Source organism: Saccostrea cucullata, unplaced genomic scaffold (genome assembly GCF_032062105.1).
Source record: "Saccostrea cucullata isolate Sc308-1 unplaced genomic scaffold, CSIRO_AGI_Scuc_v1 ctg10019, whole genome shotgun sequence".
Classification (NCBI taxonomy): domain Eukaryota; kingdom Metazoa; phylum Mollusca; class Bivalvia; order Ostreida; family Ostreidae; genus Saccostrea; species Saccostrea cuccullata.
The window spans coordinates 1-18,026 of record NW_026924693.1 but is presented as its reverse complement, the minus strand read 5'-3'; the positions used below and the strand labels follow the sequence as shown (position 1 = coordinate 18,026).

General features: G+C 32.4%; 2 protein-coding genes across 2 annotated transcripts; both read left to right on the top strand.

Annotated features, from left to right (window-relative positions):
* Positions 1-3,196: 3,196 nt before the first annotated feature.
* LOC134267058 (A disintegrin and metalloproteinase with thrombospondin motifs 14-like) lies at positions 3,197-13,910 on the top strand. The gene is made up of 26 exons (XM_062749280.1): positions 3,197-3,238; positions 4,044-4,150; positions 4,285-4,534; positions 4,681-4,813; positions 5,299-5,456; positions 6,499-6,585; positions 6,839-6,942; positions 7,091-7,219; positions 7,372-7,488; positions 7,658-7,752; positions 7,904-7,983; positions 8,080-8,187; positions 8,289-8,446; positions 8,640-8,700; positions 8,866-9,001; positions 9,137-9,315; positions 9,882-9,999; positions 10,087-10,176; positions 10,257-10,426; positions 10,740-10,803; positions 11,058-11,162; positions 11,304-11,381; positions 11,483-11,581; positions 12,267-12,350; positions 13,055-13,160; positions 13,630-13,910. Exons 1-26 carry the CDS (start codon positions 3,197-3,199, stop codon positions 13,736-13,738), a joined length of 2,967 nt encoding a protein of 988 aa, XP_062605264.1. The 3' UTR covers positions 13,739-13,910.
* A 419-nt stretch (positions 13,911-14,329) lies between these two features.
* LOC134267056 (MAM and LDL-receptor class A domain-containing protein 2-like) lies at positions 14,330-17,832 on the top strand. The gene is made up of 6 exons (XM_062749279.1): positions 14,330-14,526; positions 14,880-15,002; positions 15,132-15,376; positions 15,695-15,803; positions 16,083-16,193; positions 17,702-17,832. Exons 1-6 carry the CDS (start codon positions 14,466-14,468, stop codon positions 17,830-17,832), a joined length of 780 nt encoding a protein of 259 aa, XP_062605263.1. The 5' UTR covers positions 14,330-14,465.
* The last annotated feature ends 194 nt before the right edge of the window (positions 17,833-18,026 follow it).

Sequence of the window (18,026 nt, the reverse complement as noted above, 5' to 3'; positions counted from 1 at the left end):
CAAGGGCAGATCACTCCACTTGCAGACCCCCCTCCCCACGTCCCCTTCAACTACAAAGTTCTTTAGTATATGCAGTGTAGAGATGATATTTCTACAAGTTCAATAAAATCAAGATTTCAATTACATAAGGTTCTCAAAATATAAAGTTAAGATATTTTTTAAACCTACAAAGTATTGCTCAAAAGGGTTATCACTCTTTAGGAAGATAAATTGATTGATTTAGTCAGGCAAGCTTTTTAAAAAGCTGTTACTTGTTAATATTAGAATTCTCTTCCTTTGGTTGATAATTTATAGCAATTTCAGTTGTGAAGAGATACCTCGATAATATATGGTAAAGGTGCAAAAAGTTAAAATAAAATTCAGCAAAGAAAGCGGCTTAAATCAGGGAAATATGTATATAACTTTATGTTTACCATTAATTGTAATTTCTCGATAAAACTAGCAAAAAAATTAGAAATGTACTTGAACCTACTTGGTTATTGATTAGTACATTTAGATTTAATTGTATAAAGTCATTCCTAGTTCTGATAGGTGTTTGTTGTTGACGGAGAAGGGGGGGGGGGGGAGAAACAGAATGATTGGAATGAAAAAAAAAGATTAAATCAGTGTAAATTGTTACTAATCAAAACAAAATACTTGTTTTCCGCAATATAGTTTTATATTCAGATATTTGCCAGTTCTTCCTTACCTTTGTCTTAGTGCAGAAAGGTCAATATTTATGAAACAAGAAAAAATAAAAGAACTTCATATTTCTCGTTTATTTTATCATAAAGGTATACTTTTTTTTCTTTGTTAAAATAAAGAGATAATTCATTTCTTTCAAGAAATATGAATTACAAAATTTTCACACAAAGACTTTTCAAGATATTACCATTTATGCATGTCGGATTTGTAAAAAATACGACAAGAAAAATGGGGTAATACTTACATTGTGCTCCATTATATTTTTTCATGCAAGATGAAATACAATGAATTTGCCTTTATTTTAATGATACAAGTCAAATGATTTATATACCTGTTTATTTTAAATGTGATTTGACATTTTTGGTTCTTTTTCGCGCATATTTGGGGTAGAACAGTAATGTCTCAAAATAATTTATTTTTAGCATTTCACACTGTTTTTGCACGTGCTGCTGTGTAAAAATAAGCACATAAAGGTATTGTTTTTTTATACTTAAAAATTAAGAGCAATTGGCTATGAAAGAAATATCAAAGTTTTGAAAATTTCACACAAAGACTTTTCGGACACAGCTAGGTCCCCCCTTACGCTGTTGGTATTGATAAATGAAGAATATGGAGATAACAAGAAATGTTCAAGCTCAGAAGTCCATAAAACAATACAAATCAAGAGCAGAGAAAACTTGGACCTCTAAAACATAAGAAGTGAGATCAGATGCCATGGAGAATTAACATCCACTGCCGACCGGTAACACCCGCCATGTGTTCCTTGTCATGATCTGAAAAATCGTCGACAATTTAGTGTGTAAAACTTCAGTCAATATTTGTCTAATGATGCAGACAAAGTCGTTGTATCAAGCATAATGAACTTACGAAATGATGATGATAGCGAGACTGTTGAAATTCCTGTTTCATCAACTTGTGTGTCAATAACTTTTCTCGTTTTGGAAACATGTTGATTGATAAAATTAAATTTTTGTAATTATTCTGTGAGCTTTAAAGTATACGATAGAAAAAAAAACAAAATTTGTTGCGCTACCTATGAAAACGCCTTGGGAAAAATATCTGGAAAATTATGGAAATATCATTATTTTAAAAATCATTATAAATTATATTTTAATCACAGGCCAGTTTTTAAAGGTTAATATGCTTGTTTAAAAGTAATGATCAGTAATATGAAAACATAAGCTGGGTGTGTGTTGAGGACCCTTAACTTACAAGTAAAGTTGATGAAGTTAAAGTCTTCATGATTATCATAAAGCTTTGTTTTTAGATTATGATTACGTCTTTTTCTAGTAATTAAATTTCCCAAATATGAAACAGGTGTGTCAGACTCTGTATTATATGTGGTATTCTAAGAGTCACATCAGACACCTGACGGACTAATTTTCTTTCTGGATACATGTACAGTATATATATCAAAAGTTTAATTGATACTCTTTGTATCCATTAATTTAACCTAATTTTGACTGTTATTAATGATTTTGAAACTCCAAGTCCAATACTTTTTTCTAGTTATTTGTTTGAAATTTTATCTTAAAGACATTCAAAAGTACCAGACGTATAGTTTCAAAATCGTTTCTAACAGTCGAAATGGGGTTAAATTAATGGTTACAAAGAGTACAAACAAAAGGTTTGAGAAATTTGGAAAGAAATTCTTTTTTGTTTGGTGTCTGATGTAACGCTAAAAATAAAATGGATCACTGTTTACATAGCAATTTAAATGTTTACTCACCCGTTTCAGAAATATGACGGTTGTATGAAAATGAAATCAAATTGTGCATGGCAGGATTTGTTTACATGCATTGAAATTTAATGTTTTCACCTTATTTGGGGATTTAATTGAATTGAATGGTTTGTGCACCAGTTGTATAAAAGACTAGGGATGTTTAGAATGTGATCCCACTCATTCAGTAGTGAATGAGAAGTGAATGAGCAGCAGTGATGAAACTTGAAACCTTACAAAGTTTGCACTTTAAATACCTCTGTAGACTCTGTACGAATTTGTATTGGAAAAAAATCACCGTCGCCAGTCGCCCGATTGTTCTCTGAGCGTTCAATGGTTTGTAAAAATGATTGCAAGAATTTCCAGTTTTAGAAGAGATGCGATTCCTTTTAGATAAACGGAAATATATGATGATAAATTCTGAAATGCTATGGCCGAGAATTGAGTTCGTGAGTAGAAGGGTATATTTTAACAAGACATAATTTATCTGCTGGTGATGAAATGGTATTCCTTCTTGTATCAAGGCATTTGCTTGTATTGATTTGGATAGAAAATGTAAGTATAACAGGACTTATTTAATACTTACCTGTTATAGTAGTTAAAAATCTATGTAAAACAATACTCTATCAAGTATATTGCATTTATGAATATGTTTACAAAATACCATTTAGTGTATATTCCCTTTTGTTATACATTAATTGAAGAGGTTAGCGAAAGGCGTTTTCTATTTATGAATAACCTCTGAATATATGGGGTAGGGAAAATATTAAAATTATGTCGCATAAATGACATATGCCAAATGGCCCAGAACATCTTACAAAGGACATTAACATGGTAAAAATATTTAACATTTTTCGATCTTTAGTATTTTTCAATGCTGTATTGGAGTCTAGCCATACAGGAATACGTTCTATTAATCCCTTCTACCTGGACGGTTAACACAGAACCTGTATCAGGGATCAATACTCTATAGAATCGTCGACGTTTCTTTGGAACTGAAAATGAGGAGATGTATTCAGGTCTTTTGAAATTCGAACAAATTCAACCATGTATTCAAATGTAGACTAAACCACGAAAATTACGTGGGAAAGAAAATAATATATCAGAGATTAATTTGTATCCATAAACTGTACATCATTAATAATTTTCATTTTATAAACGTCAATCGAGGGTTTTTTTTTTTTTTTGAAAGTTTAATTTTGTTGCAAATCTAAGATCATTTTTCTGTCTCGCCGCCTTATAGTTCACCGTAATTCCTTTTATTTGCTTATCTTATTACATTGCACCTGGTCATTGTAATGGCTTGTTTAATAAAGAAATCATTTTTTTTTTTACAAATTAAATGACTACAAATATTTTTTATACGCTGTAGCTTGCAGTATACAGTATGGTTGGATACATGTGAAATAACTTACTATGATGTTTCATAACTAATTTTGATCACAACTAATAAATATAAGGCTATGCTATATTGAGTGTTTTATCTTTCACAGTGTATATTGCTATTTTATCCAATTGCACATTTTCTGTAAATGAAGTTTCTACAGATAATTATGCTATTAGTGTGTTTATCTTGTAAAACACCCAATATGAAACATGCATGAGACTGAAATGTCTTTTGTCACTGAATCCATTGTAGGTCTTAACATCCAGTACCCTGAGTGACATTTTATTGTCAAAATTGAAGGATCGTGGACTCCTAGACCTAGAATACACAACGTTTCATCATGACTCTGACCTATTTCGGTAATAAAATAACACAGGTGCTTGTGATAAAACATCACCTAAAAGTAGGGAAATATTTATTAAAACCAATGACATAAGTATACGTAATGTTGGTGCAAAAATTTATGGGTTAAAGCAATTTTTTTTAATAAAAGGGAAAGAGATAAAAGAGATGCAGAGACAACGCACTCTAAGGAACCGGTTCATGTGGCCTTCACGTATGCTTCGGAAAAGTATAACCTAGAATTGAGCAAATCACAGCCAATTTTGCACCCGTCCGCCGAGATTCTTACCTGGAGAAATGAATCAACTCAGCGGTGGACAGATCCTCACCCAGACTGCTTTCTCACCGGAAGTGTGACGTCACATCAGGGTATAGCCATCATGTCTATCTGTGATAATTTGGTGAGTACTTTACTATGCTTATAATTAAAAGTTGGTGTATTATGGTGAAGAGACGTAGTGGTTAAAAGGACATTTGCAAAATACATGTAGTTTGAGCTTTTTTTCTTTTTGGAATATGTTTGACATGATATGAAATTGTATTTTAGGTTGGAATTGTTCGAACTGAAAGACTTACATTGTATCTAGAAATTTTACCCGAGTCCTCTGCTAACGTTATGAAAGTTATTGTTGGACGTCAATCGGATGACGTAACTCCTATTTCCTATGAGTCTCTGGCAGGTATGACTGGAACATAAACTATGATAAAATTCGGCAGTCCATCAGGTTGACTTAATTATTAATCTAAGGGATCAAAAAGACTTTCATAGATTGAAATGTAAAAGATGAATATAACAAACAGTGGACGTTTTCATTTGATTTATCTTTTATTTCGTAATACATTCTTTTGGGCAAACTGAGTAATAGACAAAACTTCGACGATATACTATAGTTAAAATCTAATTGTTAATTAAAGGCCACAACAAATATTTTCTTCTTCTCATGAAAAAGATTTTGAATAAAATCTGCTTGTTCTAATATTTCTGAAAGCAGTTGACTATAATGTCAAAAAGCCTTCTCTTTAATTATCGTAAAGAATGGTTGCATAAAGTCATGTGATTTAATGCTGTTAATGTTTTAAACCTTTAAAAAAAATTTATTTTAATAAAAGTGACTGTGGTTTCTATTGTCTAAATTATTTTTTCACTTCAAATAAACAATTGTAGAGAACTTGATTGGACCCAATGATAGACGCAGACGTTCAGTGCCGTCACAGAATATAACGATAGAGCTGGCGGTTTACACGGACGCTGCCTTCACAAAAACCATGCTGGTCACAGATTTCTCTCAAAGACTTCGACACATTTTACTCAAGTATTACGCTGTATGTATACATGCTTATATGAATATTTTATGTATATATTATATTATCTATATATTACTTATATAATAGTGTTGCATTATGCATGTACTATGCCTAAATAGTAGGCAGGGTTTGACACATGGTGCACGCGCCGGAGGCGAGTGCACTATGTGTCAAACCCTGCCTACTATTTAGGCATAGTACATGCATAATGCAACACTATTGTTATTATTATGCTGACTGTTGTAATTATTTATGCGGCAATCCATTTGACTTTTTCCTGAAAATATCGGTGCAAACACAGCGCACTTGCAAGAACTCATTCAATATCTTCATGCTAAAATTGGTTGCATACTTAGTTATTTTGGTTACTAGTATTTTCTCTAAATAAGTCGTGATTTTCTGTCCCAAAGCAACTCATCTTTATTTTCTGTTTTGTTAGTAAGACTTATTTGTTTGCATACGTCGATTCTCATTGATAATTTTCTTTTACATCCTTCAATCAAGCGTCATATAAAAAAGCGTTTTAATGACCCTATGAAATCAGTTCATCTATAACGATCTGTATGTAATTAGTTTGAAACTTTGTTGTATATATTAATCTAAGGTTCCTCAGAATAATATAACTGTTTTCAAATAATATTTGTCTATTTTTTCCTTCTTGTGTCAATTGTTTAAATTAAGTTTATATATTTAATAAAATTCCATCAGTCAGTGATCGTCTCTGTGGCGTAATCGATAAGGCATCGCACTGACTATCTTATGGTCGTGAGTTCGATCCCCGGCGTGTGCATTGAAGAATTTTATTCAGTGAATAAAGCCGTGGACTCTTTCGGCATAGTATGTTTACGCTATATAAATCCTTAGACCACTATGCGAGAATAGTAGGGTATGAGTTATATAGAGACAAACTGACAGGAAGCATAATATCATATCATATTATATTATATATTTCATGTTTAGATGTGGTAGGATTTTGAATAAGTTAGGTTATGAATAAGAAATTTCCTATGTTAGAATGAAAGCATAGTCACGTAAAAGTATACAAAATCTTTGATTATAGGTTCAGATGGAATGGTCAAGGAGTGACAGTTTGGGATTTAACGTTCGACTGTTGTTGAAAAAAGTTCATTTCTTCGAAACAAACCCGGTATGGTTCTTAATCCTTGATTTCTGTTCATTCTAATTATATGAAAGATTTTAATTTTTATTTTCATACATTATGATATTAGTTTATTGAACTAAATAAGACAGTAGTTTGGCATTGTTTGTCTCTGTAGAAGAAGTAAAGGAAATAATGTAAGGATAGGGCTCAAATTCACAAGGTGTCAATACATTTTACATAAAGATCGCAGGATTTTGATACCAATGAGGACTTTGAAATCTCATAAATTAATTTTTAGACATGGTATAATTCTTCCGCAACTCGACTTGGTGATGTTCTTTCCGACTTCTGCTTGGGAACATTAAATGATGGCTTGTACGACATTCGTTATATGCATGTAGGGTAAGATTATCTGCTTAGACTTAATACTAGTAAGCCGTTTATATTCTGGAAGAATTATTTTTATTTCAAATGAAAGAGAACCAAAAATGAAGGAAGGTGATTTCTTCTGACTATTTTGAAAGTTTGTCAGGTTTAGATATTTTGACAGTTTGTCAGATTTGGATGTCACTGGCCGAGCTTACCAGAACTCTGTATGTAACCCGAGATACAGCTGTGGTGTGGATACATCAACAGGGGCCGCCAGCTTCGCGGCTACCGCTCACGAGATCGGTCACCTGTAATTATGTTATAAATATCATTCAATATATCGTAAAATATCAAAAATATATAAACAACTTGAAAATATTCTCTTCTGAAATGTAAAATCTGAATAGGAAGAGTCTTTTTTTTTAGATTGTTTTATTCGTGTTTTAAATTGATTTGATACAGAATGGGAATGTACCACGATGCTGATCGGGGATGCAGCGGAAATGACGTAGGGTTAATGGGAGGATATGGCACTGGTTGGAGCACCTGCAGTAAATTTGACATGGCCAGATTGTTAAAGTACGTTAACTGAACAACCAAATGAAACTCTTCATTCTTTAATCCATGTGCAGTGTATGGTTTTCTTTTTGAGCTTTGGGAACAAAGTCAGAAGAACTATTCATATAACATGAATAACTTCAAGAAATTACCTTCAGTTTAATTTATAATTTATCATTTCTTTTTCAAGTTCAGTTAATAAAGATTGTTTATGGGAAGAAAATATTCCGCCAGAGGAAGTCCCACAGAATATAGTGAACCAAAGTCTGGTTCCAGCTATACCAGGTAGCTCGGTCACTGTCTTTCAAAACATTTTAAGATTAGACTTGGATTCCTAATTGCTCCACAAAATCATATTTCGGAATACTTTTTAGTCACAATATCGTAATATTTATGGAATTATTTTCACGTTTTTAATTCAATATTTTATTAATAGGACAGAGGTATTCCCCTGATCAAGTGTGTGAACTGAAGTACGGTGCTGGTTATCGTTTTCGTAAATTTCCAAAACTTGGGGTAAGAGCTAAATTCGATATTATTTTAGAATTTTCCATTCATTGATTTCTTTTACCTTGATAAACCGTAATTTTGATTACCTTTTCTTAAATCTAGGTCTGTCTCATGTTCAGCTGTGCCAATCACAACCGCCTCCAAGTCAATTATGGTCAAATGTTCAAAGAAACTACCTCTGTATTTGGAATGTATTGTGAGGAAAATAAGGTACCATCAAGCCATTTAAAAAGAATAGATTGACTGAAGTGGTATATTTTATGTCACGATATATTTAATTAATGTATTTGAAGAAAAACTTAATATTATAGATTTGCCATAGGACGGACTGTGCTGACGCCTCAAGTGCCAAACTAAGCAGCCTAGTGAAGCGTGAGGGAGGGTGGAGTCAGTGGGGGTCATGGACAGGGTGTACCAGAACTTGTGGGCGGGGCATCAACTACAGAATAAGGAAGTGCGACAACCCAGCGTGAGTATCTAAGATACAGGCTTTTTCAAGTTAATTCTGAATCTTACATGAAATTGAATAATTTCAACAATATCGTCCAGATAAATGAAGCGTCTGGATAACTGAAATTAGGTGGTCCGGAAAATGAAGGGTTTCAAATAACTAGGATCCACTATTGGATTGAAGAATTCATTTGAAACACTATCTTTTGCAGTCCTATAAACTTTGACGGTTGCGATGGAGATGCGTACGAAGCAGTTACATGTAGCACAAAGGTAACAAAAGAAAATAAGTTCTTTCAAAATTTGAATGGGATGAAATTGTGCAAGACAGTTTTTGTTCCGCCAGAAGAATATTTGAAGTGACCTTCAATTGAAATTGACAATACTGACTTGATAAACTAGTCTGATTTAAGGAAAGTCTTCTGTGTATTCTTTTAGCCCTGTCCCGGTGACAGCTCTGACCAGACAATTCTGAGGAACCAGCGTGCTGGGGAAACTTGTACAAGACTGAGGGACAACAATGTCATCAACCCCGACCTGTACAACGAGACGGGGGCAAGGTACTCCGATACAGGTAAATATCTGTGTATATATTCCTATTCCATTCTGCTGAAGTATTCTGTAAGTAATTACCTAAAATCTATAGTGACTACGGTATGTTACCACAACAGCACAAGTACAGTAAATATTCCTTTTTAACCATTAACAGCTGATGGCCAGTGTGAGGTGACCTGTCACCCCGCCCCTGGTCACACGATCCCCACGTTTACCAGATTTGGGTTTATGCCTGACGGAGTGGCATGTGTAGGGGGGTCAAGTGTCTGGGATTTAAACAACTGGCCACGAAACTCGGGGTCCTACTACATGTGTCTGGATGGCTTGTGTCAGGTAGATGAAATCTACATTATAATGATTATATATAAGTTCTTTATGAGTCTTTATTACTTTTTACATTTTACACTGAATCGAAAAGCAATTTTTTCCAAAACTTATTGTGGGGTCAATTTTGTATCTTTTTTTTTCCATGATTCTTTTACTCACTTCCGCAAAATTGTTCGAATTTTCCTGCCTCTTTCAGATACCGATATTGATACGCTAATCATTCAGAATACTAGTAATATTATGAAACCATCAAGGCAAAATTCGAATCATTAACTTCAACTTCTTAGCTTAGAGATTGCAAAATAATGAGTAGAAACTGCAAAATTCTAAATTTGTTGGTGTTTTGCTCGTAAAAATCAGCCACGATTAACACTGCTATATCATTTGAAAAAAAATTCTTTTAAAAAGAAAAATATTGTTGAAAATTAATATATGTATAAAAATTGGGGGGAAAAGATAAGAAACAAAACAAACCCAAAACAGAACAAATAATAAAAAAACAAATAAATGCTCTAAATTTCTGGTATGTAAGTGACAATATATTATACAGTCAATATCCCTGTATTAATCAGAGGTTTGGATGCGATGATCGGCTGAATGGAAAGGTTCTGGATGAATGTGGTGTATGTGGTGGAGAAAACTCTACATGTACAGTTACCTCAGGAATTGACATTAAACAACAAAGTCAAGGTAAAGTATCATACAGTTTCAACATTTTGTTAAATTCTGAAATTATTTTAAAGATTTTAAATCCTTTTTCTGTGTTGTTTAAATCAGGTGATCGTCGAACTCTTGTCCTTTTACCTGTTGGAACCTACAACATTCAATTCTGGTTCTCATATCTAGATATGAAGCAAAACTTTTTAGGTGAGTATCCATTCAAACATCTATTTTGTATGATGAATGATCGATATGCATATACTCTACAACATACATGTGTGTTCCAGAATTATATAACACAAATGGAGATGTCATTCTTGCTAGCAGAATACCCAGTTCCTGGAAATGGGACACTAGAACTGAGCCTGTTGTTTTCGCTAACACAAAGTGGTATTACTACTTCTATGATCAGTTTCTATATGCCAAAGGGCCATTGACTGAGTCCTGTGAAATAAAGGTACGCATGACATATATACCAAAATAATAAAACTTTCTTTAAATAATATCGACATATTTATTTAAACATTATATACTCGTACATTCGAGCTTCAGTTTTCTAAGACAATACTAATCACGATTCTTCATTTTCCAGAGGAAATTTTGACAAACAGCATTTACTCAATATCTATATATCTAGTAGACCAATTATTTACATTCCGCCCCAGTACTCTGGATGCTTTTTTCTTTGAAATACAAACGTCTTGCTTGCATTTTTAATTTTTAGTAGGTCTAAAATATGATTAAATTAGTAATTGTTCTCATTATTTCAGTTGTATCAACATGGTGAATTTAACAATACTGGTATTTTTTACGCTTATTCGGAACCCCTGCTAGGTGATTATACATGTATAAACATTAACATTTTCTATAAATTAGTACTTCAGAAATACATGGATTTGAATTTACAGCAAAAATGTATAATGTATAACCCTTTTGGGAATCTTTAATTTGTCTGTAAAATTCCCTAGACTTGTTACTATTAAATTAAGACATTTTTTCCCTTGTTATTTTTTTTTCAAAACAAATTAAAGGCATTTCAATTTGTCTTTGTATATATAAGTTCATAAGTGATTTTACTGTATCACCAGATTCTAATACCACAACACGGTATGTACCAACAGAATCGTCAACAGATTTACACGTGTCTACACCGGAAACATCCACAAGCGTACCTCTAACAACTGACATTACAGGTTATAAGATTTTCCCTATCTATTGCTTCAGCTGTCTATGAAAGACTGCAATGATTTTTTTGTCTTTGCTATAAAGGACAAAAGTCAGATTGGAGTATTAAAAATTTACTGAGTTTTGATAAAGAATTATTTGTTAATCAGATTCAAGTAGCGGAGACAGAACTACAGCCACGTCCCCGGTGACCTCAGTAGCACAGGAAACAACCGAGGGAACAACAGGTAATAATTATATGGGAAAGTGTTTAAATCCCATCAATTTAATATAATCATACTCATAAAAAAATGAATTAAATGAAATATTTTGTAATTTTTTAATTTAGGCTTTAGTAGAACATTTACATCCAATACAACATTCACGCCATCTTTAGAGACTTCAACTGAAGGAGCTACGACTTTACACTCAACAGAAAGTGAAACGGGTCTGCTATTAATTTATAAAATATAATTATGTAGCAAAATAATATTTTGACATGAAGATGAGAGGGACGTTTTAAAAGCATCAAAAAGCTGTAACAAACTTACGATTGGATTGAATTGCAGCTAGAGCAAAAACTAATTTTTACTTTAAAAAATTTAATACACATAAATTATATTGTAAAGAAAGGTAAATATCTAATTGCATTACTATATCAATAATTTTTAATTTTCTTTCAAAAGACTCCCAAAAGCAAAAATTTTGGTATACACTACTTTTCTGCTATGATAATGTATTTCCTTATTGAATTTCAGTAACTTTAATTCATGTTTATTTTATGTATGTTTTCCATAGTTTCGAGCATTACAAGACATACTGTTCCAACAGATTCCTCACCAAATATAACAATATCAGTCACTTCATCCTCCACAGACATAACTACAGACGTCGCAGGTGACAGAATTAAACAAATTTAAATATTATGATCGAAAGACTATACATTGGAATGACACTTTAACTTATTACAATGTTAGTTTGTTTTCTTTGGTATTGATAGTGAGGATATATCTACTGCATCACATAGAAACAAACGCAAAAGTAATTAGAAACAGTTTATAATTGATTTGTTATATTCTTCATACTAAGAAAGAGACTCGAAACTGTTTTCAAGTAAACCTTATTTTATTCAGTTTCAAGTAGTGTGTCTTCAATTGCATTCACCACAGCAGTAGAGACTTCGACTGAGGGTACAACAACATTAGACACGACCACGGGTAAAGCAGAGTCTATATTATTATGGACACACCTGGGCAAACGAATTCAGGATTTAAAAAAAAATAAATTTTAATTACAAAAAGTTATTTTAACGATAGAAAAGTAGTTTTTATAAGCAAAAAAGCGAAGAAAAAAAATAACGATTATGAGACCCATGTCTATGTGTACCACTATTTGTCAAAAGGATGATCAAAAGAAGCAACTCTCAGAATGTTCAAAGGTAGAAATGCACTATCAGGTTCCATTGGAGAGTAGGCATTCAAAGAAACAAAGAAAAAACAATCTGGCCTTTTTCATTTTGAAAATACAGTTATGCCCTAATTTTTTTTAAAAAAAAACTTGAATCAACATTCGACCTCATGACGAGTTGTTTTACACACAGGGTCTTTGTTCATTCTCTTGTATCATCAACTTATTTGTGAGAAGACCACTCTTTGAAAAAAAAATATTCGTAGGTGGAGCATGCCTCAAGTTAAGAAACGTCTAGGTAAATCTGAAGGTTTAAAACCAAAAATAGAGATTAAAGTCGATGTAAAGCTTTAAATTTCTCAATTATCATATTTGAAAAGTATGTATCATGTACTTGAAAATATTAAATATATTTTCATCAAAGAAGTGTGTGATTCGTTTTTATTTATTCCTTAATAATTAATATATTATTTTTTTAGAGAAGAATTTCTTTTTTCCATGATTTTGTTTACAGATGATCTCAGTGATTTGAAAATTATCGGAATTATCACCGGAAGTGTTTCCATAATGTGCGTTGCCTTGATTGCTATAGCAATAGGCTGCCATCGCAATGGTTCCTGGTGTGTATTTTATAAATTATTTTAAAAAAAAAAGACCAGTCCGCTCGTGTATTTCATTACAATAAGATTTGATTGATAAGTGGATCAAAGTTTGTCCTTAAATTTTCAGGTGGAGGAAATACAAAATTTGCATGATAACTGTTATATTCTGCATTTTTCTCCAACTAGTAAATTCAAAATTTACATGATAAGAGAACAAAAGCATGCAATTTTTAGACTAAACATAATAATGAAATAATCTGATTTGTTTGCAGACACAAAAACATAAAAAGTCAGTTATCTCAAATCTTCACAAAAATTGAATAGTGTAGACATTTTCACTTTGCTGCGTTATTTTAGAACATATTTACTTAAGCAACAGAATGAAAGTATTCTTAAAAATCATAAAAATGAAAGAAAATTTTAGAACTTAGAATTTACCTTTAATGAATTGAGTTTTTAATAATAAGATATTCTTTTCTTTCTGTAGGTTTAAACCAGATGGGAAGCGCCGGGAAATTTACAGGGTATCTGGGAATTTTGACGGATCCTCCAAACCCCTTAGTCGGGATTCCTACCGAGATTACACTGACGTTTAGTTGTACCTAAAACGATTCGTATTCACAAAAATTATAATCCTTTTAAGAATATGTTTACAAGAAGTTATACAATTATTTTATTTGTATTTTTATGCATTTTTCATATGTTACTTTCTTATTCAATTGAATTATTTGTTGCTCAACATGTAGTAAAACGAATGGTTTGTTTTATTTAGAGACTTTTTAATAAAAGAAATATACAAACTATTTATATTTTCAAGACAAGTTACAAGGAGATACATGTTTTCAGTTTCTCACCTTCTCTCTAAATTGTCCGGTCCTCATACTTTTATTTTACCTGGAAAATAATATTGTGAGACAGGAACAACAAATGAATAGAAAGGTCTTTTAATTTTACAGTTTAACAACCTGTCTTACCACTTTACATGTTGATTTAATATTTATAAGCATGATCTTTTTAATGTCAAACATATTTTCAATCTCAATTCACACATTAAGAATGTTCATCTGAAAAAGATCTGTTCATAGAATTTAAACGAATTATCATGCAAAGTCTTTTTACGTTAAGTTTTTCATACATTCATTAACTTTTTTGATCGTGTTGGGAGTCATTTGAGTACACACACAGACAGGGGTTGGTATTTAAATCTTAGCAGTCCTTAGTTGTCTGTCGGTTCAATGATTTCCAAATAAGTCAGAGACTTGTGAGAAGAATGGTTTAAATTCAGAACTGGGACTTACTTCCTCGATGAAGTGAAACTCTGCCATGAAAACTGACCGTCGTTATCAACTGCTGTACATTCTGTCTCTTGTTCTGTCGACGAAAGGTAAGGGAAAGTTAAATTTTGTGAGTATTTAACACTTCATAGTACTCAAACCATAATTTGTAATTGGGATTCGAGCAAAAATAAGTTAATTTTACCTGGATCGTGTTAAGCAAGTTATTACTTGTCATTTTCGATAGCCAATGTTTCTGATAAGCTACTCTCCTCACAAATCCATGGCCTAAACATAGTGTTTTTTTCTGCTGATGACGCAATATATGCGTACGTAATAAGATTCAAGATTATGTGACGTAAACAATCTCGACTTTTGATGACACGGACACCATGCCCAAGGGTTTGTGAGAATCAAACATTCTTGGCTATAGTTTTGCACTAATATTAATCTGTCTTTTAAGGAAATGTCTTCACAAGCTGTGATTTTGAGGACGGGTTTTGTGGTTGGACAAACCGGAAATGGATTAGATATGAATTTAAGTCGCCATTAGATCAAACAGGACCGGACGAAGCCTACACAGGAAGTATGTCAACTTCTGCCATTATTTTGTATTATATACGCTTTAAGAGAACAACATCTAATCTTTTATCTTAGTAAACTAGAAGCAAGAAGGAAAGGACTTAAAAACTCTTTTTTATTATATATACACCAGGATATTATATTTATTCCCACGGAAATGAGATCGGATTTAATGCCACAGCCACTCTGGAGATTGGTAACATTACAGGAGCAAAAACGTACTGTCTGTTATTTAATTATCACATGAAGGGTTCACATATAGAGAAACTGGAGGTAAAATGGAAAGATTCTTTAGAAGTAATCTGGAAAGTGGAGAGGGAACAAGGATTAACGTGGAACTGTGCCGCAGTTAATGTAACCTCAAAAGAAAATAGCAGCGTAAGATTTGATTGCTTATCAATTACATTAAAATTTATAATGAGAACACAGTGAAATTGTGTACTAGTATTTTAAAATAGGAGTTAAAATTTCAAATGTGTACTACAACCGAACTCTTTTATTTCTTTTGTGTACAAGTATTGGGACTTTTTTCTCGAAATGTATTGAGACTCTTTTAAAATAAGGGAATGAATAATCATTATACAGTATCCTTTTTACTGTTTTGACATAAATTTGAAAAAATGGCGTTTGTTAGAGGTAGCATCTCTGGTACACAAATTTTGATTACTGACACTGAGTATGATGACTTTGTTGTAGATCCTATTCCTCGGAACAACAGGTAGAACAGACAGTTCTCTGGCAGACATCATTGGACTGGATAATGTCAAACTCGTCTCCCCGACAGGAAACTTCTGCAACCAGAAAGGTAGATAAGGCCTTTTTTAAAGTTATATTATAAAAACTCAAAAATTAAAATTACATGTAATTTTAAAAAATCTTTACAATTACATGTGTTCAATTTAATTTCTCTTCAACATAAGCCTTAAACAGTCAAATTACAACGTAAATTAGTATTCATAATTAAGCTACAGATACTTAAGTACTAAAGACGTTTAATTTTCGTCTTGAATTTCTTCAACTTACCACACAGAGCTTTTTACCTTAATATGTAAAGCCTCTTCATTTATTATACATGTACAAATAGGTTGTGATTCACAATTTACTCCGGAGCCAACGTCACCCCCTTCCTCATCAACGTCATCCCAATCAACTACGTCATCAATATCGACGATACAGGGCGCGTCGTGGTTTGAGGGTAATATGACTGAGATCATAATGTGCGGATTTGGAAGCTTCTTGTTGCTTTGTCATTTGGATAAGTATTGAAGATAACGAACACCAATCTAGCTGCAGAACTGAAGCATTATGGTTCTATATATGAGTCTTTGACCAAAACGATACAGATTCCAAAAAATTCAATTGAAACAATACATATGTTTGAAGCAGAACAATGGCCGCTAAAACATCAGAGTTTTGATCAGATAACATGGAAGAGTAGGCATTCCATGCAGCATGGTTTGTTCTTTGTCATGATAGGGAAAACGAAAAAATCCCTAATGTATTGAAAATGATGGTAAAACAATGTACATGTATGTGCAAGATGTCAGTCAACATTTGTCTTTATAATAGATAGTTTTGTTGTTTGGTACTATTAACTCTTTTTTTCTAGTAAAATATTCAAATAACGTTACATGTATCTAAAAATGAAGTAGATGTGTGAACTCTGAGATATCTTTTATTTCGAGCTCAAAAAAAATCAAAATAACAGAGAAATGAAAATGAATATTGTTAATAGATAAACTAAGGCTGTCGATATATAATAATGTTGATTAAAGGCCACATGAAGGGATTTTTTCTTATATGAAGTTTTTGAATTAATCCTGCTTCATATGAAAAGAAGAAAATACTTGTTGTTTTCAATTCGACATTTAGAACTAACGACATCTTTTGAACTTTTGTGATTTATAATTTACTGTAGATTCCTTATTTTTCGCGAGTACTTATTATCGCGAATGGGCTCTTCAATGTCAAATCGCGAGAATAATATTTCGCGAATGGGCGCTTGATGAAGAGATTTTACATAGATTTCAGCATTATAAAAATAAAGGCGAGTAATTTTATTTTGCTTGTGGTGCTTCTCGCGAAATTACGCGATAATTAATTCCATGCGTTTAATTAGGAATCTACAGTATATTGCAAGGAAGACTTCCTTATACTTTCCAAGTGTAAAAATAAACCATAAATTCAGCGCTTCTCGCAAAAGTCCAAAAGTCATCATTTGTTTTAGAAAATAATTTTAGTTCCCCTAATACCTAACCATAGCCACTGCTAATGTTTCCTTATCTCTTGTCAATTCATCTGTAAATGGAAGAAGAAAAATCAAGTTGAAGTCATTATTTCGCACGTTCTGTGGTCGATAGAGTGATAGTACTTCACATCTATAATTAAATCGTATGCTGAGTGAAAGTTTCAAAATAATTCTTAGATCATTATATACATACAAAATTGTCTGCAGGGTTTTCCGTTGATCCCACCATGACAAAGGAGCACACGGTGGGTTTGACAGGTCGACAGTGTTAGCTTACTCCTCCATGGCGCCTGAACCCACCTCTGATGTTTTAAAGGTCCGTGTTTGTTTTTCTCCCGATTTGTATGGTTTCAATTGTCTTCTGAGCTTTATATACTGTTCGTTATCTCAATATTTCATGTTTTAACCGAGTCAATAACCGAGATAATATTTTTATTTGAACATAATTGTTTCAGACAATATTCCGTACCTGATTGGAGTGCCCGCAGCAGTATTACTAGTATCACTTATTCTTATTGGAGTCTGTGTTTTCCAAGCACATCGAAAAAGGAGGTACTATATTGTTCATACAAAAATATCTGAATAATAGTTAACTTAAAAATGCAAGTTATTATACTTATAATGTGTCGTATACTCGTAGAAAGAGCGAAAAGCAAGATACTATTAAATTCCGTTTTGTGATTTTTCTCTTAAATGTATGTAACCCAATACTGAATGGTGTCAAATTGTTACAGCAACCAAGACATCAAATATTACAATATTATAACGCATTATATAATG

Excerpts from the sequence above, each read along its gene's own strand:
- LOC134267056 (XM_062749279.1), top strand. The coding sequence starts at position 14,466 with ATGAAAACTGACCGTCGTTATCAACTGCTGTACATTCTGTCTCTTGTT. Across the intron at positions 15,003-15,131 it reads GGACGAAGCCTACACAGGAA|GATATTATATTTATTCCCAC; the intron begins GTATGTCAACTT and ends TATATACACCAG. Across the intron at positions 16,194-17,701 it reads GGGCGCGTCGTGGTTTGAGG|ACAATATTCCGTACCTGATT; the intron begins GTAATATGACTG and ends TAATTGTTTCAG.
- LOC134267058 (XM_062749280.1), top strand. The coding sequence starts at position 3,197 with ATGCCAAATGGCCCAGAACATCTTACAAAGGACATTAACATG. Across the intron at positions 7,753-7,903 it reads TCTGGTTCCAGCTATACCAG|GACAGAGGTATTCCCCTGAT; the intron begins GTAGCTCGGTCA and ends TTTTATTAATAG. Across the intron at positions 10,000-10,086 it reads CATTAAACAACAAAGTCAAG|GTGATCGTCGAACTCTTGTC; the intron begins GTAAAGTATCAT and ends TGTTTAAATCAG.